The sequence below is a fragment of the Simochromis diagramma genome, unplaced genomic scaffold, assembly GCF_900408965.1.
Source record: "Simochromis diagramma unplaced genomic scaffold, fSimDia1.1 OVJJ01000377.1, whole genome shotgun sequence".
Lineage (NCBI taxonomy): Eukaryota > Metazoa > Chordata > Actinopteri > Cichliformes > Cichlidae > Simochromis > Simochromis diagramma.
In genome coordinates, this window is record NW_024387037.1 from 224,097 (window position 1) to 245,656 (window position 21,560).

The 21,560-nt window shown below is 45.7% G+C and overlaps 1 protein-coding gene across 2 annotated transcripts; it reads left to right on the top strand.

Moving 5' to 3' along the window:
* The first annotated feature begins 577 nt into the window (after positions 1–577).
* LOC120740866 (S-arrestin-like) lies at positions 578–20,819 on the top strand. 2 transcript variants are annotated; one of them, XM_040043372.1, is made up of 16 exons: positions 578–850; positions 4,221–4,288; positions 5,012–5,072; positions 5,831–5,875; positions 6,241–6,440; positions 11,974–12,033; positions 12,232–12,299; positions 12,376–12,511; positions 12,630–12,714; positions 13,402–13,474; positions 14,917–15,054; positions 17,880–17,957; positions 18,750–18,764; positions 18,902–18,954; positions 19,892–19,901; positions 20,725–20,819. In XM_040043372.1, exons 2-16 carry the CDS (start codon positions 4,241–4,243, stop codon positions 20,816–20,818), a joined length of 1,164 nt encoding a protein of 387 aa, XP_039899306.1. In that variant the 5' UTR covers positions 578–850; positions 4,221–4,240; the 3' UTR covers position 20,819. The 2 variants fall into 2 exon arrangements, with proteins under 2 accessions (XP_039899306.1, XP_039899307.1); XM_040043373.1 differs by lacking the exon at positions 578–850 and having other exon boundaries at positions 4,220–4,288.
* The last annotated feature ends 741 nt before the right edge of the window (positions 20,820–21,560 follow it).

Below are 21,560 nucleotides of genomic sequence, written 5' to 3' on the forward strand. Positions count from 1 at the left end.
TATACACACCATCCACTGATACACATACAATAGTAATGCTAATCTACTCGGTCTTCTCCATTTGGCCACAGGTTCCCATCCACATCACATCTTATGTCATCTAGGGCAACACACCTAGGAAAGAATCTTCTGGCTGCCAGAATTGAAGGAGTTGAACAATTGAAGGAGTAACACCTGTGTAGATGTTCATCTACAATGAGAATCAGCTGTGGCTGGTTAAACTGCATTTTTAGATTTAAAATATGTTTCAATAAAATATTGCTGTTGCATTTTGCTGTCTTTTTAAGTTTTGCATTGTGTTATTGTTTTGGCCATAAGTTTAACAGTTTTGAAAACAGTATGTAAGCACATGCAAAATGTCCTGTCCGTACAAAGATTTTTGGCAGTTGTTGTGTCTGAGTGAGAAAATAATTCATGAAATTTGAGAGATGTAGTCATTGAATGCATTTTGTGCCAAAACAATGATAACTGATCCTCAGTTTAGCCCACATAGACTTCTGTTGTGCTCACTGTGTGAGGAGTTTTGCAAAAGTGACCTAAGTATTGAGAAATGTGTCCTAGCGTCTGTAAAAAGCTGTAAAGATGTTTAATTCCACTTTTATTCAAATCTGCTTTTGTTGCCATCAGTCAGTAATTTAGAAAATTCATCAACCCACTAGAAAAGGTGTGTGTGTGTGTGTGTGTGTGTGTGTGTGTGTGTGTGTGTGTGTGTGTGTCTGCCTGCAGGATTATTCCCTGTAAGGACGTGCATGCTGACCAGGCTTTGTGTGCTGATTATAAATACAACTGATCGTTCTGATCAGCTTCAAACCTGCTTCTCTCCAGCTCGTCTTCATCACTGCAGCTTCAGGTCAGTCTGTTCAGTGAAAGATGAATCTGTTATCAGTGTGAATGAGTGTTTGATGATGGGTTTCATTAGTTTATTGAGGAAGTCTGAAGGTCAGCTGATGTTCCTTAATTCTGTGAAGCTTCACCTAAAAGTGTGTGAAACAACAAATCTGATCAATTACTTTTTAAACTTGGTGATGAGTTACCAGAAGTTAAAACTCATACATGTTTTTGTAGTATCCCCTGATTTTATATGATGCAGCATTAAGTTTGATTGAAAAACAAACAAACAAAAAACCCCAGTAAAACTGGATTAACATCTGCCATCAACTGAGGTGGAACGGCGAGAAGATCTTCTCAGAGCTTCAGAGATGTAAAGGGTTCAACTCTGCGTGTCAGGATGTGAGCACACAGTTCAACAATCTGAGAAAAGCATTTGTCACTGTAAAGGTCAGTGAGTCCCTCACCTACAGTTCATGATCGGATGGAGAGGTGGAGTCAAAGGAGGATGCTGCAGAGATGTGGGATGCTGGTGGATGTGGGTGGGTGTTGGTGGGCATTAGTGGATCTTGGTGGGTATTGGTGGATGTGGGTTGGTGCTGGTGGATGTTGGTAGATGTTGGTGAATGTTGGTGGGTGTTTGTAGGTGTTGGTTCATCTTGGTGGGTGTTGGTAGATGTTGGTAGATGTTGGTTCATGTTGGTGGATGATGGTTGATGTTTGTAGGTGTTGGTAGATGTCGGTAGGTGTTGGTAGATGTTGGTAGATGTTGGTGGATGTTGGTTGATGTTTGTAGGTGTTGGTTGATGTTGGTGGATGTTGGTGGATGTTGGTAGATGTTGGTTGATGTTGGTAGATGTTGGTTGATGTTTGTAGGTGTTGGTAGATGTTGGTAGGTGTTGGTAGATGTTGGTAGATGTTGGTGGATGTTGGTTGATGTTTGTAGGTGTTGGTTGATGTTGGTGGATGTTGGTGGATGTTGGTAGATGTTGGTTGATGTTGGTAGATGTTGGTAGATGTTGGTTGATGTTGGTTGATGTTGGTAGGTGTTGGTAGATGTTGGTAGATGTTGGTGGATGTTGGTTGATGTTTGTAGGTGTTGGTAGATGTTGGTTGATGTTGGTGGATGTTGGTAGATGTTGGTAGATGTTGGTTAATATTGGTTGATGTTGGTAGATGTTGGCGGTTGTTGGTTGATGTTGGTAGATGTTGGTAGATGTTGGTGGATGTTGGTTGATGTTTGTAGGTGTTGGTAGATGTTGGTTGATGTTGGTAGATGTTGGTACCTACCTAATCATGTGAGCCGGGTGAAAATGGGTGTGGGTCCCAATCAGCCAGGGTTTCAGGTGAGCTCATTGTGAAACATAGCCCCACCCTATCCTGCGAATTCCTGAGGTCAGATGGCCCAGGATGTGAGTGGGCGTTAAGGCGTCTGGGAAGGGATCTCAAAACTGGATTATAGATGGCAGAGAGTTGGTGTTTTAAGCCACCGCCTCTGTTCAAAGATGGTCGCTCACAGTGGACATAGATGCTTCTTTCACTCCTCTTTGAAACCATCTGTCCTCTCTGTCCAACATGTGAACATTGGCATCCTCAAAGAGTGACCTTTGACCTTTAGATGCAGATGGACTGCTGAGTCTTGTCCTGTGGAGGTGGCTCTTCTATGTTGTGCCATGCGCTTGTGAAGTGGCTGTTTGGTCTCTTCAATGTAGAGGTCTGGGCATTCCTCGCTGCACTGTACAGCATACACCACATTGTTAAGTCTGTGTTTTGGAGTTTTGTCTTTCGGGTGAACCAGTTTGTGTCTGAGTGTGTTGCTGGGTCTGAAATGCACCAGGATGTCGTGCTTGGAGAGAACCTTCCTGAGTTTCTCTGATACACCGGCTACATAGGGGATGACAATGTTGTTGCGTCTGTCTTTCTTAGTTGGTGTCTGATCTTCTTTTCTGTGCCTCTTTGCTGACTTTATAAATGCCCAATTAGGATAACCGCATTTTTTAAGTGCTTCCTTTACATGTGTGTGTTCCTTCTTTTTCCCTTCAGGCTTAGAGGGAACATGTTCTGCCCGGTGGTGTAGGGTCCTGATTACTCCAAGTTTGTGTTCCAGAGGGTGAGGAACACCCGTTTTCACACCTTGGCTCATGTGATTAGGTAGAGTATCATCAGGGGGTCCTTTGTCCCTCTTGGGGGGACACTCCCACAGGGTTTAAAATCTGGGATTCTCCACCATTTGACTCTTAGAACTGAAGAAGCTTCTCGGATGAGAGGTGAAACGTCTTAAAGCAGTCCAGCTTTTCTTTCCAACCTCCTTAATCTAGCAAGATCAACCAACATCTACTAACAGATGCTTTTCTTTCCAAGCTCCTCAGACTACGATGGTAAATCCTGGACTGGTTCTTATATAGCGCTTTTCTACTCTTCTGAGCACTCAAAGCGCTTAACACAACTTGTGCATTCACCCATTCACACAAGCACATTTTTCTAAGTGCTTTCTAAGTAACATTCACACACACACGGATGCATCGGAGAGCAATTTGGGGTTAGTATCTTGCCCAAGGATATTTGGCATGCAGACTAGGGGAAGCCAGGAATCGAACCACCAACCTTTCGAACAGTAGATGACCTGCTCTACCGCCTGAGCTACAGCCACCCTGATGACCTGGATGACTGAGAACCTTCATAGACAGATGTCGGTAGATGTTGGTTGATTTTGGTGGATCTTGGTAGGTGCTGGTAGATGTTGGTTGATATTGGTGGATGGTTGGTGGTTGATGTTGGTGGATGTTGGTAGGTGTTGGTAGATGTTGGTTTATCTTGGTGGATGTTGATTGATGTTAGTGGCTGTAGGTTGGTGTTGGTGGGCGTTGGTTTGTGTTGGTGGATGCAACATGGAACATGAGTGGAGCACATCACTGCATCCACACGAAGATCCAGAAACTCCCCCACCTCCTCCGAGCAGGTGCAGGGGTAGCTGGCACATCTGTGACGGCGTCATTAATGCTGAGGCACATCTGCAGCTGTAGGAGAATGTGCTCTCTCTGGACAGCATCTGTGATTCCAGACAATGAAGAAATCTCACTGAGCACAGCCTGCAGCAGCACGGCTCCATAACTGACCCGAGTACAGCCCAGACCATCACCCACCGAAATCACAGCTGGAGTGCTCCATCCACCAGATCTTTTTTATTATTCTTATTAGTCGGAGTTTCTTTCATGTCTGTACAATGTTTAAAAAAACTGCGTTAGATCTGCTGCCTGTGTTCTTAGTTGGTCATATTACTGGGATGCTTTAATCATCCATAGATGCACGAGTGGATGTTTAGGTGTGAGGGCTGTGTGCGATTTAACTTTGAGATGATAAACGTTTGATATGTGAATGTCTCTGTGCTGCAGGTCAAGATTCAACACTCAGCATGAGTCCCAAGCACGTCGTCTTTAAAAAGGTGTCCCGTGACAAGTCGGTAAGTTCTGAAGATAGTTCAGCATTGACATCATAAGTCATGGAGAAGATGTGGTTTAGAAACCCAGAGCAGAGGTCATATCAAAGTTCCTTTTGGAGAGACTAAAGTTTCCCCCTAGTGGAAACATCAGCACTGAAAGGATGCTGATTTGTACTCAGGACACCATTTAAGACACCATTTTAAGAAAAGTTCTGGTCCCTGATCTTCCTCCACCGCTCTGTGTGCAACAGGATCCAGGTTGTTAATCCGGACCCTCTGGGTTGCGATGGCATCTTTGTGCTGAAATCCAAATTGAACTGACATGTGACAGAGTAACTGTAATATTAATGTCTGCTTTGCCTGCGGGTAAACATTCAGGGTTTTTTTTATTTCTGACCTCAGAATGGGAAAAGGTTCAAAAACATTAACTCCATCGATGAACTGAACCGATGCGCCTCCTGCTCCCGGTCTGTGGGAAACTAAAAGCACAAATAAAAACCTCTACTCAGAGCTGTGCTGTCATTTCTGCCTCTGCAAGCATGTGATGGTCCACCCTGCTTAGAGTGAATGTGGAGCTCCTGCAGACTCTGAGTGACCTCCAAGTCACTGACTTATTCCCACAGAAAGATGTACCCATCCACACATCTTCTGCAGGACAGATTTAGTAGGGGCACCTGTGCTGCACGAGGAGGTGTTTGCTCTTGATCCTGCAGTCATTCTTACGTGACCCTCGTGTGTTTTCAGGTGACCGTCTACATGGCCAAGAGGGACTTTGTGGATCACTGCGACTTTGTGGATCCAGTCGGTGAGTCCTGATGCTAACTACCTGCTCTCGCTCTGCTTTTGCTACTGATTGAAAAATGTTTCTTGAAAATGTTTAAAGACGGGGGACTGACAGATGCAGGCCTATGTCTTCATGACATCTCTGCATGTGCTGAGCCCTGTGAGAGAAAAAAGCATAAACTCTGTCAGGACCCCACAAACACTGGGGAAGAAGAACATGGAGACATGACAGACTGTGGAGACAAATGAGCAGAACACAGAGACAGGACTACAACAGTAAAGAGCCACAAAGACAAACCAGAGAAGGAGAGAGATACAGGTACAAGACAGGGACAGACCGGAAACGAAGACACCAAACATGAACAAGAAACATAGAACTAGAAATGTGAATAATGAAAAATTCAGAGCACTATGAAATATAGAAATAAAGAGTGACTAATACAGAGCTAGAATATGAAATCTGAGTCACAAACCATAATTCACTCCAAACTGGGTCAAAGACCCAGGACCGACTCTTTAAACAGAGCTTCTCCACCACACAGCGCTCATGGTGAATGTTGAGGGGTGGCCTGTGCTGTGGGATCCATACACCGCAGTGAACAGACTGAAAAACAGTACTCACTGGTTTTACTGCTAATTGTAAACTAGCCATGGATATGGGGATGGTAGCAGAGCAGGAAGTAGTTGATCATTTCTGCTCATGCCCAGTAGGAGGACAGTGACAAACCTTTAAAACAGTCAGGAATGTGTTGTGATTTGATCACTTCCTGTTTCCTACAGATGGCGTGATTGTGATTGACCCAGTGCAGCTCAAAGGAAAGAAAGGTCAGTGTGTTTAAATGTGTGCAGTAACATAAGGCAGAACCCGGAGGAGGTGCCGTGGGACTCCCTCCTTCAGCCCGTCAGTGTGGAGAAGCTCAGCTTTACCGGAGGAGGTCCACAGGGCTTATGACTGTGGTTCCTGTGTAAAACATATTTCACTGAATGAAAGCTTCTTTCTGTGCAGATGCACATTTCTCTGCAGTGTGGGGTGGGTGCGACACAAAAGATCTCAGAGAACAATAAGCAGCTTCTGACAGACGTTTCTCCAGCTTCTATTCACACTGATTTAGGTTTGATGGAGCCAGATTCTCCTGGTGCAGCATGTTCTTGGATGTGTGGCTTCATTCCTGTTTTTCGGTGTCTGTTAGTGTATGTGATGCTGTCGTGCACATTTCGCTACGGCCGTCAGGACATGGATGTGATGGGCGTGGCCTTCAGGAGGGACCTCTTCCTGGTGACCCGGCAGGTTTACCCCGAGCTGCAGGACAAAGAAAAGCTCACCCACACCAAGATCCAGCAGAAGTTGCTGCGAAAGCTCGGAAACAACGCCTTCCCCTTTTTCTTCGAGGTGAGGAACAGCCTGGAACGTCTGGAAAGATCAGGCCCTGCTAGAGGAAGAGGTTTAATCCCTCCATCAGGTTCAAGGATAGAAAACAGAAAGGGCACATTTGTCATGTCTGGAATAGAGTCCTTTTTGTTGTGTTAGGTTTTGTACCCAGTGCAGATCTGGCCTAAATCGTCATCCAAAATCCTCAAGGTAAAAAAGGAAAACCTGATTACAGAATGAATAAAAACATTAGAGCACCAGTCAGAATCAGAGGCGGAGCCAGACATTTGAAACACCCGGGGCTTAGCCCAAAAGGGTAGTATGCATGTGGGATTTTTTTTTCCCCTTGGGGGGGGGGGGATAGAAATGACTGAAAGATTAATAGGCTGTGTTTTGAGTTTTGTTAAAAAAAGAATGACTTCATATAGGGAAAAATATATATCACATGTGCAGGACACCTTAGACTAAATTCAAATTCAAATTCAAATTTTATTTGTCATGTACACAGTCATACACAGTACGATATGTAGTGAAATGCTTGGACAACTGCTCGTGACCTAAAGAAAACAAAAAAGGAAAAGGCTATGAATAAGATAGGAAATAAATATGAAAAATTAAAAAGGGTAAATTTAACTAGGAAGGAATAAAATATAAATTAAGGTTAAAAATGAAATAACTGTACAACACAAATTAGAATGAAGGGTAAATTTAACTGGGAGAATAAGATAAAATATATAAATTAAAGTTGAAAATAAAATAACTGTACAACAAAATACACAATACACAATATAGAACTATATAAGAATGTATGAAGAAATATAAATAAATATATACACAATAACAGCAGCATATACACAATAACAGCAGCGTGATTTAAGTAATGAAGTGTAAACAAATGTCCAGAAAGTCCAGTGTGTGTGTAAGAACTGTATGTGTGGGTCAGTACTGTGTGGTGGTGTGATTGAGAGACCGTATCGCCTGCGGGAAGAAGCTCCTCCTCAGTCTCTCTGTGTTGGTCTTCAGGGAGCGGAATCGCTTTCCTGACCTCAACAGTGAGAACAGTCTGTTGTTGGGATGGCTGAGGTCCTTCACGATCTTCCTGGCCTTGGTCCAGCACCGCCTGCTGTAGATTGAGTGCAGGTCAGGGAGCTCGGAGCGGATGGTGCGCTCAGCTGACCGCACAACCCTCTGTAGAGCTCGTCTGTCCTGCATGGTGCTGTTCCCGAACCAGGTTAAGATGTTTCCCGTCAGGATGCTCTCTATGGTGCAGGAGTAAAAGTTCCTGAGCACCTTGGAGGGCAGTTGGAAGTCTCTCAAGCGTCTGAGGTGGTAGAGACGCTGACGGGCCTTTTTCACCACGGTGTTGATGTGACAGGACCATGACAGGTCCTGCGTGATGTGAACTCCGAGGTATTTGAAGCTGTCCACTCTCTCCACTGGGCACTCGTTGATGACGGGGGTCTGGTAGTTCCTCTCCTGCTTAGTGCTGAAGTCCACTATCAGCTCCTTTGTCTTACTGACGTTTAGAAGGAGGTTGTTCCTCTGGCACCAGTTCTCCAGATTCCTAATCTCCTTCAGGTAGGCCGTCTCGTTGTTATCAGAGATCAGGCCCACCATGACGGTGTCGTCAGCAAACTTGATGATGGTGGTGGAGCTGGTAGTGGCCACACAGTCATATGTGTACAAAGAGTACAGCAGGGGGCTCAGAACACACCCCTGGGGGGCTCCAGTGCTGAGAGTGGTGGAGGCTGAGACATGTCCGCCCATCCTTACTGCCTGTGGTCTGCCAGATAGGAAGTTGGAGATCCACTGACACATAGATGAGCTGAGTCCCAGATGCTCCAGCTTGGTGGTGAGTGTGGAGGGAATTATGGTATTAAATGCAGAGCTGTAGTCTATGAAGAGCATTTTAACATAATTCCCCCTTCTAGTGTCCAAGTGAGTGAGTGATGTGTGGAGGAGATGAGAGATGGCATCGTCTGTGGAACGATTTGGACGGTAAGCGAACTGTAGTGGGTCCAGTGTGTCTGGTAGTGAAGAAATGATGAAGTCTCTGACTAGGCGTTCAAAACACTTCATCACTACTGAGGTGAGGGCTACAGGGCGATAGTCATTGAGAGAAGCAGGGTGGGGTTTCTTCGGGACAGGAACAATGATGGACTCTTTGAAGCATGTGGGGATCACCGACTGAGATAAAGAGATGTTGAATATCTCAGTGAACACAGGAGCTAGCTGGTATGCGCAGTCTCTTAGGATACGACCTGGGATGCCGTCTGGGCCTGCTGCTTTCCTGGTGTTCACTCTCTTGAAGGCTCTCCTTACTTCATGCTCGGAGATGACGAGCACGTTTCCGGTGCTGGCAGTATCTTCCTGTCTGCAGCCGTTAGCGCCGCTAACACTAGCATCGTTGGAGTCCTTAGCTGCAGCCTCGAAGCGAGCATAGAAAGTGTTCAGCTCGTCTGCCAGAGTCACGGCCGCGTTCGTCATACCGGTTGTTGGTGCTTTATAGTCCGTTATTGTCCTTAGTCCCGCCACAGGCTCCTAGAGTCACTCTGTTGGAGTTGTGACTCTAGTTTCCTCCCGTAGCGCTGCTTCGCCTCTTTCACCGCCCTCCGCACGTTATATGACGCGGCTTTGTACGGGTCCATGTCCCCCGTCGTGAGTCCCGTGTTGTAGGCAGCGGTGCGGGATCTCAGAGCGTCGCGGATGGTTTTATCCACCCACGGCTTCTGGTTGGGAAACGTTGTGATAGTCTTTGTCTCCACGGTATCATCCGCTAGTTTCCCGATGAATCCCACAACCGCTTCCGTAAACACGTTGACATCATCATCGGAGCGGTTTCTGAACATGCCCCAGTCTGCGTCATCGAGTGCGTCCTGTAACGCGGCCACCGATTGATCCGTCCAGCGCGCGACCTTCCTCTGAACCGGAACTTCCTGTTTCAGCCTTTGTTTGTATTTTGGGATGAGGAAGATGGCAGCGTGATCAGATTTGCCAAAAGGAGGGCGGGATTGTGCCTTGTAGCCGTCCTTGACCGTAGTGTAGCAGTGGTCCAGTGTCCTTTCACCTCTGGTGGGGCAGGAGATGTGTTGATAAAAGTTCGGCGCTGCGCGTTTGAGGTTGGTGCTATTAAAGTCCCCCGTCACAATAAGCGCAGCGTCCCGGTGTTGTGTCTGGTGCTGTGTGAGTGCCTCATGCAGCTCGCATAAGGCGGTGACCGTGTCCGCTTGTGGTGGAATATAAACGGCACTTACAATGACCGATGTAAATTCCCGAGGTAGATAAAAAGGACGACACATGATGGACAGTAGTTCCAGATTTGGTGTGCAGGAGCGTGTGAGAGGAACAACGTTCGCACTGTTGCACCAGTTGTTGTTCACCATTAAACACACGCCGCCTCCCCTTGACTTCCCCGAGTCCCGTGTCCTGTCCATGCGGTGAACCGAGAAGAACTCGGCCGGCTGGATGGCGTGGTCCGGCACCGCTGGGTTCAGCCATGTCTCAGTGAAGCAGAGGAGATTGCAGTCCTGAATGTCTCTCTGGAACTTTACCCTGGCCCTGAGGTCGTCAAGCTTGTTCTCCAGTGACTGGACGTTGGCGAGCAGGATGCTAGGCAGAGGTGTGCGGTGTGCACGAGCTCTCAGCCTGTTCCTGACGCCGGCTCGCTTCCCTCTAGGCCGCCGCCGCTTCCCTTTGTTCTCCCTCAAGATCTCACTCGGCCAGCCCGGATCCGGAGTTAAAAACTTCGAATTGTGAGTACATTGTAATAATAATAATAATAATAATGGATTGGATTTATATAGCGCTTTTCAAGGCACCCAAAGCGCTTTACAATGCCACTATTCATTCATTCTCACATTCACACACTGGTGGAGGCAAGCTACGGTTGTAGCCACAGCTGCCCTGGGGCAGACTGACAGAAGCGAGGCTGCCATATCGCGCCATCGACCCCTCTGGCCAACACTAGTAGGCGGTAGGGTAAAGTGTCTTGCCCAAAGACACAACGACCAGGACAGAGAGCCCGGGGATCGAACCGGCGACCTTCCGGTTACAGATACGCTTCCCAACCCCCTGAGCCACGGTCGCCCCCAATAAATTGATGTTGTACAGTAAAAATGTTTTATGTTTTCTCCCTAAAGTGTAAATATCTGGTTACAAATGTGAATATCCTGCTGTGTACTGAAATCCCTCTTGTTTGCATAGAATATACTGAACAACATACAAAGCATAATATATAAAATAACATTTACCTGAGTTTTTTCTTTGAAAGAAGCCTCTAATGTCCATTCTTATATTTCAGTACATAACTGAAACCGATTTAGTCGGGGAGGGTAAGAACTGAAAATATGAAATAAACACACGTAAGCTAAGACTCTATAAAAAAAATAGCATTTGTTTGGCTTTTCATTTCGCCATTTGTTGATTCACTTGAAGAGCAAGTAACGTAATATTGGTCAAGTGATCAGTTTGACATCAATCTTTCATGATGCACCGTCATATTTACATTATTTGTACGGTACGAATGGTTTGCTTTGGTACCTGGTCAAACTTAAGCTCTCCTTAGTATGGCTGGCTCCGTCTCTCCAACAGCGCACTCCACGGGCAGCAGCCTGCCCCGCCCCTCGCTCAGTCGCTTAGTGCCTGAGCTCGGATCATACCAATATCAGGGGGGGATTCACGTACAGTCGTAAATTCCCACAGTGTGCACTATGTGCTTCAAATATTGTGTGTACTTTTTGTTTTATACAGTTATCAGCCAGGCATCTAACTATGAAAAAATTACACTCCAAAATACCCCGGGCTTCTGACAAAACAACCCGGGCTTAAGCCCAGTAAGCCACCCCCACGCTCCGCCGCTGGTCAGAATAACAAAACCCCCACAAATGTCTCAGAAATCTGTTAAAACTCTCTTTAAAACTAGAAATGTGGCACAGTGGTTAGCACTGTTGCCTCACAGCAAGAAGGTCCTGAGCTTGACTCAACCACAGGGGTCTTTCTGTGTGGAGGTTGCATGTTCTCCCCGTGTGCGTGGGTTCTCTATGGCTTCCTCCCACAGTCCAAAGACATGCAGGTCGGGTTCACTGGAAACTCTAGACTGTCGACCTGTTCAGGGTGTAACCTGCCTCTTGCCCTAAGACAGCTGGGATAGGCTCCAGCAGAATAGGATGGATGGATGGATGGCTGGATGTCCACATTTGAGCAGAAAAGAGTAGAGTTCTCTGAGAGGTTAGAAATTAATGATCATTAACCGTTCAGAAAGACAATCTAACATTTTAGGGAAGAAATTTTCAGAAATACAGAGAAGGGTTCTCTGTAGCTGTATGAGAACCTCCGAGAACCTGACTGAAATCTGAACACGGGCGAGGTCATTGTTCTGTAGTCACCAGCGTGTGTCTGTGGCGCAGTTACAGAGGAAGGGGTGGGTTTCACTCTTCTAATCGTATAGATTGTCTTGATTAGTTACTATTCCTGTGTTTATTGTTGAAGAGGTTAGAATGAGACGTACCAATTCAGGTACCGTACAGGACGAGCGTGACGGTCTAATGTGCTTCAGTTTCCAGACAATCTGCCCTGCTCCATCACTCTGCAGCCCGGACTGTCCGACGTGGGGAAGGTAACGCCATCACTACACTCAGCCTTTCATGTTCTTCATCTGTACATTGCTTCAGCACCACAAAGTCTCAGAGTCCACACACTGATGTTTCACATCAGCTTCCCTCTCTCTGCGTTTTCACGCAGTCCTCTGAAATCAGCCAATTCGCCCGATATGAGCTGTAAATGTGCAAACTGTGTGCTTCTGTGTGCTGGACAGAAATGTGCGGTGGAATTTGAGGTGAAAGCTTTCTGTGGTGAGAACCAGGACGAGAAGATCGACAAACAGTGAGTCGCTCAGAGTGGATCTCAGTCTGAGGACTCGATGGACAGCCTTTCACGTGTTCCTCTGTCCTCTCTGCAGGAGTTCTGTCCGTCTCACCATCCGCAAGATCCAGTTCAGTCCAGAGGACAGCAAACTGCTTCCCAGCGCAGAGACAACCTTTGAGTTCCTGATGTCCGAGAAACCTCTGCACGTGAAACTGAGCCTGCCCAAAGAGGTCAGAGCTTCAGTCAGTGTCCTGAATCAGACACCAGAACCACCAGGTTCTGAAAGCTGGAGGACTCTCACAGATGTACTCATGAAAGCACTTCACCTGTCTGCTTACCTGTCTGCAGACCTTTTACCACGGCGAGCCGCTCAAAGCCAATGTTGAAATCACCAACTCGTCCAGCAGGAACATCAAAGACATCAGCTTGTCAGGTGACATCAGTTTGGCTTCAGAGTACTTAAGGTGACGTAGAGCAGCGTGTCTCTGCCACCAAGCATCATTTCTCCAGTTTTTCCTTTTATAAAGGAAAGCGTGAAATGTACAAGCATGCAGAAGTTGCATTACCATCAGGGGAGACGACTGATTTAAAGCCGAGAAGTCTGTAGTGAACAAAAACTGTATGAAGTCCATTCCAGAGTCCTTACTCTCCAGAAACATCTAAGCTAGGCAGCTAATATGTATTTACATTATTTTGTTGGCTTATTTATTTCAAGACATAATGACTTTAAATAAAATGTCTCCCCCTGCTGGTACTGCAGCTTACTGCACGCTTGCACATTTCACTCTTTGGAGGGGCAAAGGGTGAAATGGACACAGTGGACGGCATGTCTAATACCCACTTTGCAGTGGTATCGGGTTGACTGGAGACATCAGCTGATAACACTTCCTTCCATTAGCATAAATTTAAAAAGTCATGCAACCAAAGCCTGCTCAGACACGATTGGCCAAAATGAATTGTGACCTAAAGAGATGTTTAACCAGAAAAGCTGCTCCTTGTAAACATGAGGAAAGGTGTCTGTGGCGGTGACACGCTGCCTCACCTGCAGGCCTCTGACAGCAGACAGGTGTGTTCCCTGTCTGCAGCAGCACGGTGGCTTACTTTGAGTTTCTGTGCTTAGTCGAGCAGGTGACCCACGTCATCCTTTACTCCAACGATAAGTACGTCAAGTCTGTGGCCAAAGAGGAGACCAGGTGAGTTAAAGATATAACAGAAGTATATTTCTTTTGAATCTTTTCTGAGGGAACTTAAAGCAGGAGTTGCGTTCATGGTCTCAGTTTGATCAGACAGAATATTTTTTCTTTTTTCAAAAGGAAGATGTTTCCTGTACATTTAATGTTTGCACTGATCTGTTTAAAAACAGATGTGCCCCTGTCATACCTGATACATCTTGGTCTAAAGCAGGGGTCGACAACCTGCGGCTCCGGAGCCGCATGCGGCTCTTTAGTCCTTGTACTGCGGCTCCGCGTGGTTTGGGAAAATAAATTAGAAGTATTTAGCTGAAGTGTATTTTTTTTTGTATTAGTTCTTTTTAAACTTGTAGTTCTAAATTGAAAGATTATTGTGATTTTGAAATATAAAAATAAAATTATATTTTATTATTTTTCATCGCTCAAAATAAGCGTCACACTCGCTGAAGCCGGTGTACCCGCCGAAACACCTGCATTTACCGAGACTTTCAACCCCAGGTAGGCCAATTATGGATCTTGGGATCCACATTATGTCAGCAGCTCCACCGTGAACTATGTTAAAAACAAACACCGCTCACGCCTCACAGACGACAGCTTACAGTCCTGCGTAAAGATGAAGTGACTTCACTGTGCGCGGAGGTTCAGGAGCAGAAGTCCCGTTGTAAACATACCACGGCAGACCCGACGATGTTTCCATGAACATGCTTTTCAGCATCTCTTTATTGACCACTTTTCACACACGGTTGCTGTGCGCACACAGCCGGCTGTAGCTTTTCAGCTCACAGCCCGACACACAACAGCAGAGAGAGCGCAGACTTTAAGACGGCGAGGCGTGATTGCGGGTGCCGCTCAGGTGTGTCCGCCTCCCCTGCAGCGGCGCTGCAGACCACGCCCCGCCACACACATTTACCAGGTAAAATACATATTTAGGCAGAATTTTGTAAATATCTATTTTTCATTTTTCAGCAGCATAGAGCTTTTTTTCAGTTATTTTTAAAAGTCAGGTCAAGGCTCCAAAAGCCCAAAGGCGATATAAGGCTGGCGGCTCACAGCAGTTTTTGTTTGCTGGATCATTTTAGTTCAGCTTTCCTTTTGTTATATTTCTTTAAAAGTTCAAAATGTGTTCATTACATAAATAAAATGTAGTTTTTACTGTAGCACTTCATGGATTTCATAAGCAACACACCTTAGTTGTTCACACAAAGCATAAAGGTAAAAAAACAATATTTACAGTGTTATCTTCATTTTAGATGTCACAAAGTATTTGCGGCTCTCAGTGTTTACTTTTGCTTGGAAACCGGCTCCAAGTGGCTCTTTGGGTGTTAAAGGTTGCTGACCCCTGGTCTAAAGATACTCCTAGTGACCTCACACTGTCAGCTGGGTTAGTTTTAACCACCCTGGGTTTGACCAAGAGGTTTCTAATCATGTTATGTTTTTGGTTACAGTGACTCTGTGCCTTGTGGCACCAGTCTGAAGCAGGAGTACACCCTGCACCCTCTGCTGGCATACAACAAAGACCGCAGAGGACTCGCTTTGGATGGACGACTTAAACACGAGGACACCAACCTGGCTTCATCGAGCATGTCAGAGACACACTGAGGTTTTAATGATGGTGTTAGACAGGAAACACGGCTGCTCTTTAAAGGACAGGTTCACATTATTTAACCTGGCAGGTGAGACAGATCTGTCATCAGAGCATTCTGGGCAAAATACACAGTGTTCAGACCGGCTGCATTCTCACGAGATCTCCGGAGACTCCATCAGATGAGCCTGAAGGCCGGTCAGGCCGTCGAGGTGATGGAGCCTCAGTTGAATTTGAATTGAAATTTTTTTTTCAGTCAACAACAACAACAGATTATAATTTTACATAAAAGTACTCAAACAGTAACCGAAAAAGGAATAGGCTGAAGCCTTATGGCTTATACTTATCCTATCCCTTACCCCCATAGAAGTAATCAAATCCTTAACCAAGAAAATAAATAACATTGATAAATAAGTTGTATAACAGTTTGAAAAGAAATCAATGATAAATCAAGAAATTAAATCAACACAAAAAAATGTTAACAAACCAAATTTCTATAACCTTGTATAATACTAATTTTTAAAATCTTCCTGAAGAATGACAAAGAAAAACACATCTTCAGTTCATCATTAAGTCCATTCCATAATTTCACTCCCAAAACTGACACACATCTATACTTAACATTGGTTCTCACTTTAGGCATTTCAAACTTATAAGACCCCCTCAAATCATATTTTCCATCTCTTAGTTGAAACATACTTAAAATACAAATTGGAACATTCTTTTTCATCACACGATATATCATTTCTAAAGTTTTAGAATATATAATGTCCATGAATTTTAACATAGATGATCCTACAAAAAACTGGTTGGTGGACTCCCTATATCCAACTTTATTTATTATTCTAATAGCTCTTTTTTGCAATTTAAATATTGAATCCAAATATGTTTTGTATGTGTTCCCCCAAATTTCTGCACAGTAGGTCATATAAGGCAAACAAAGGGAAGTATACAATAAATAAAGGCAGTTCTTATTCAAAAAATCTCTTGTTTTATAAAGAATAGAAATAGACTTGGATAATTTTAGTTTCACATGTTCTATGTGGGGCTTCCAACAAAGTTTATCATCAATAATTATGCCAAAAAATTTTGTCTCATATACTCTTTCAATTTCAACATTATTTAAATTCAATTTTACTTTAATATTAATCTCTCCAGCGTGTCCTGGGTCTGCCCCGGGGCCTCCTCCCGGTGGGACATGCCTGGAACACCTCGCCCAGGAGGCGCCCAGGGGGCATCCTTGCCAGATGCCCGAACCACCTCAGCTGGCTCCTTTCGATGTGGAGCAGCAGCTGCTCTACTCTGAGCCCCTCCCGGATGGCCGAACTTCTCACCCTATCTCTAAGGGAGAGGCCAGCCACCCTTCGGAGGAAGCTCAGACCCAGGACACGCTGGAGAGATTATATCTCTCGGCTGGCCTGGGAACGCCTTGGTATTCCCCCGGACAAGCTGGAGGAGGTGGCTGGGGAGAGGGAGGTCTGGACCTCTTTGCTTAGGCTGCTACCCCCGCGACCCGACCTCGGATAAGCGGATGAAGATGGATGGATGGATGGACTTTAATATTACTTTTACTACCTCCAAATAACATAAATTTTGTTTTACTTTCATTCAATGATAGTTTATTAAATACAAACCATCTATTTAACTTCATGAGTTCTGTTTCCACTGTTTTCAGTAATTCTTTGTGTCTTTTCCTGAGCAAACTAAGTTTGTATCATCAGCAAACATCACATATTTTAAAGTATCACTGGCTGTACAAATATCATTTATATAAAGTAAAAATAACTTAGGTCCCAAAACAGATCCTTGCGGAACTCCACAAGTTACTTTTCTAAGTTTAGATTTCATGTTATTAATACTCACATATTGGAACCTATTATTCAAGTATTTAACCAAAATTGGACAACACCTCTTAAACCATACCTTTCACACTTCTGTAAAAGTAAAGAATGATCTATCGTATCAAAGGCTTTACGTAAATCAGTGAACACACCTATTCCAAACTGTTTTTCATCCACAGCCGTTGCAATATTTTCAATAAATTCCATCACAGATAGAGATGTTGAGCGCTTTCTTCTGAACCCATACTGATGATCATTCAATAAATCATATTTATCAATAAAAGAATCTAGTTTGTTTGCAAATAGTTTTTCAAGAGTCTTTGAAAACTGAGGCAGTAAAGATACTGGTCTATAGTTTGACACAATCTGTTTATCACCAGTTTTATATAGTGGGATCACTTTGGCAATTTTTTCAATTTAAATCACGGCTTGATGACCTCTGACGACTGGAAGCCTCCAGGAGACTGAACTATGTTTTCCAGAAAATCAACCACTGAAATTAGAAATATGATAGAAATGGACTCATCCAAGTGTCAGAGCCGAGGTCTCGTTTTGTTCTGTCAGGTCATGAAGCTTCCACAGTTTAACTTTCTTCTTAGAGGTGGAACCAGAAGCATCCCAAACGTTAGTGAGACGATTATTTGATTCGATGATTCGGACGTCTCCCTCCTAATGTCTCCTCTGCGGGGTCAGATCTCTGACCTGTTTCTAGCTGCTGGGTTAGAAACACCACGGGGACTCTGGATGATCTGAAGCTCTGTGCTGCAAACGGTTCCTGACTCTCAGTTTGTGCCGACGAGCCTGAAACCTTGCTCGTGCTTTCAGACACCTGTGACCCCTGACAGAGCTGTGAACCTGTCCTTTAACCACATAGCGTGCTAGAACACAATGCCGAGAGCACCTGAGTTTCCTGAGCTTAGCGAAAGAGCGTTGCATGACTTTCAGAAAGTTTTCCTTAAGCTGATGAGAGCTGTCTGTGTCTCAGTGTGAAGCAGGAGGTCCTGAAGGAGGTTCAGGGGATTCTGGTCTCCTATAAGGTCGTGCTGAGGATGGTCGCCTCAGGGTGAGTCTCACACTTCCTGCTGTTAACAGTGTGTGTATGTTCAGGTGTCTGGTGAGGGGTCAAAGGTCACTACAGGCCCTCTGCCTGACCTCACTTACAGCAGCTCAGGTGTGACGAGGCAGTGGTTTGAACACATTGTGAATACGAGCAACTGATGACACAGAACAACAAAAACAGCTTCAACGTCACCAACACCTTGGCCCCAAATAGCAGACAGGTCTGGCCCGGATCTGGTGTCAACTGCTGGCTGACTTCTGGCATGGTAAGTGGTATGTCATCCAGATGTGGGCCAGGCCTGGCTTAGACGGCACTGTCTATGTGATGGCATGCCACATCTGGCTCAATCTTGGTTTGGTCCATCTGGCCAGGCTCATAGAAAACAGGTCTGGCCTGGATCCGGCATCAAGCTGGCACTTCTGACTGACCGGTGTCATGACAGAGTGTATGTCAACCAGATCTGGGCCACCAAAGGGCCGTCATTTTTTGTGGTATGTGGGCCATGTGTAAGAACATTGTGTGGGCCTGATCTGGGCCATACCAATTTTGCTATGTGGGGCTGTGACAGCCTCCTGGGTCAGCTGACCTGGACACTAGCCACACACCTCTATCATGTGCCAGGGTCATGAAACTCCATCTTTTCAAATCAGAGAGCCTGAAGTGTCACTGACCAATAGGAGCGCTCTCTCAGCCAGGGTCGTGCCCGCACGCTGCGCCTCATATCAGAGGGAAAATTAACCTCAAAGCAATCTGACGCTTTGTGTCTGTTCTCTCTCTGCTGCCCTTCATTGACAGGACGGTGGGATCCAGGTAGGGTCACGCTCAGACACACTGTGTGTGTGTGTGTGTGTGTGTGTGTGTGTGTGTGTGTGTGTGTGTGTGTGTGTGTGTGTGTGTGTGTGTGTGTGTAAAACATCTGGACTCACAGCTGTGTCTGTGCTTTACAGTGAGGTGTCTCTGGAGGTTCCCTTCAGGCTCATGCATCCCAAACCTGAACCAGGTACAGATTTCTTTCAGCTTCCACAACACACACACACTCACACGCACACACACACACACACACGCGCACGCACACACACACACACACACACACACACAGAACATGTTCTCATGTAAACCGGCTCATAAGCTGGTCCAGCTGTGTGTGTGTGTACGTGTGTGTGTGTTTACGTGTGTGTGTGTTTACATGTGTGTGTGTTTACATGTGTGTACGTGTGTGTACGTGTGTGTGTGTTTACGTGTGTGTGTGTGTGTGTGTGTGTACGTGTGAGTCTGTGTGGGTATTTACGTGTGTGTGTTTACGTGTGTGTGTGTTTACGTGTGTTTACGTGTGTGTGTGTGTGTGTATGTTTTAAGCTGCTTCTTGTGTATTGCTGACAGCAGTTTGTGATATAAACAAGAAGCTGCGTCACACAGATTAACATCCAGATTAGCACCGATTAATAGAGTTTAACATACACACACGTACACACGTACACACACACACGTAAACACACACACACACACGTAAACACACACACACACACGTAAACACACACACACGTAAACACACACACATGTACACACACACACGTAAACACACGTAAACACACACACACACGTAAACACACACACACGTACACACACACACGTAAACACACACACACACACGTAAACACACACACACGTAAACACACACACGTAAACACACACACACACGTAAACACACACACACGTACACACACACGTAAACACACACACACGTAAACACACACACGTAAACACACACACTCTCAGGTGCACACTCTTGCGTGTTACCAGTGTGACCCTCCAGGTGTGTCACTGCAGGGTCCACCTGACCGTATGAAACCAGCTGTTGTGATTTGGCGCCATATAAAAAAGTTCATATTGTTCATATTTCACCTGTTTCTCTTTTCTTGATGCTGACTGACCTGCAGCCAAGGACAGGTAAGTGTGACAGTAAACAACATCACTTCCTGTCCCACACAGTGAAGTCTTCCTCTGTGTGACGGACATCATAGGGAAAGGTTGGCGCTTCCCAGGCCGATTCTCTGTCTTACAAGGGGGGGAGGGGCTCGAATCTGACTGGTTAAATTTAAAAGGAGCAGAGCAGCAGACGTAGCTCACGTGGAGCAGGAAGGTCAAGCTCGTCTTACGTAGAGGGCCGGACCAGCAAAGCGCCCCTGCTGTCCCTGTAAAGATTAATCCCACTTTTAATCCCTGAGAGGCGTAAATAATATAAAACAGGCATCTCCTTTTTCCACACGACAACTAAACGCAGCAGATCAAAGAAATCTGTCAGCACGACATGTAGAAAATTCGCTCGTCGCTCGTCCTGTGACTGTAAAATGTTATGCTGTCGTGTTCTGTCGTCACCTCGGTGAGAACAGCGGATGGATTTTGAAATGAAAACACAGTTAAAGGCCAAAATTCCTGCCCTCCTTCACGTTTGCCCAGCGGGTGAGATCGGAGGCTTTGCCGATCCAGTTGTGGCCTCCGAGCCTTATGTTTGACACCGCTGATAGACCGAAGTCCCACACTTTAGTTTTTACAACCTTCATCGGGCGGCTGTGGTTTAGGTGGTAAAGCTGGTCATCGAGCCCCAGCGCCTCCATGTGGTCATGTGACTGTTTACGCCAAACACATCGTATGTTTAAACGTTCACGTGTGTTTCAGTTTTTTCTTGTTTATTAAGAACAGGAAGTGACTTAAACTGCTGAGACAGGAGGCGAAGCTTGCTGTTGACCTTCCCGCTGTGTCTGTGCTGCAGTGAATCAGATGACATGGTGTTTGAGGAATTCAAACGGGCCTACCTGAAGGGCGTGGTCTACGGAGACGACGACGAGTCCCCCACCGACGCCTGAACTACAAAGATGGCTGCCTCAGGTCAAACGGCGCTGCGGCCACTCGGAGCTGAAGATGAACACAGCGTGGTCGTCCACCCGTGGTTTCCTCACTGTTTTAACGACTCCATCGTGTTTCCTGCAACACCACCCCCAGGCTAACTACAGCCGCGAGGTGGCGCTAGCAGGAACCAAAAACTCTGTCTGCCATAAATGACCATCTCCTCCCCTAATGCAGTACTTTTACCTGGAACCAGATGTTTTTACTTTTTTTTTCCTGCAGCACTTCCTCCATGGCTGGGTTTGGTGTGTACTTTAGGGTTTCCCAAACCTGATGCAGCGCCCTCCGGTGGCCACAGTGATTATGCTGTGAGCAAAGCTGGGTGATGCAGTCGTGGCTGGGAGGACGCTGAGGTGGATGGACGGATGGAGCTGCTTGTCTTTGATGAACGAAATGATCTAAGTCACAGGAGTCAAACTCCAGGCCTCGAGGGCCGGTGTCCTGCAGGTTTTAAATGTGTCCTCGATCCATCACAGCTGATTTAAAAGGACCTCCTCAACATGTCCTGTAGTTCACCAGAGGCCTGGTAATGAACTAATCATCTGATTCAGGTGAGCTGAAACAGGGTGAGATCTAAAACCTGCAGGACACCGGCCCTCGTGGCCTGGAGTTGGACACCCCTGGTCTAAGTGCTTCATTAGGGTTAGGTGAAGAATGCCGACGTGGCCACAGGCGTCCATGATTGGCCGTCCTCCGTCCAAC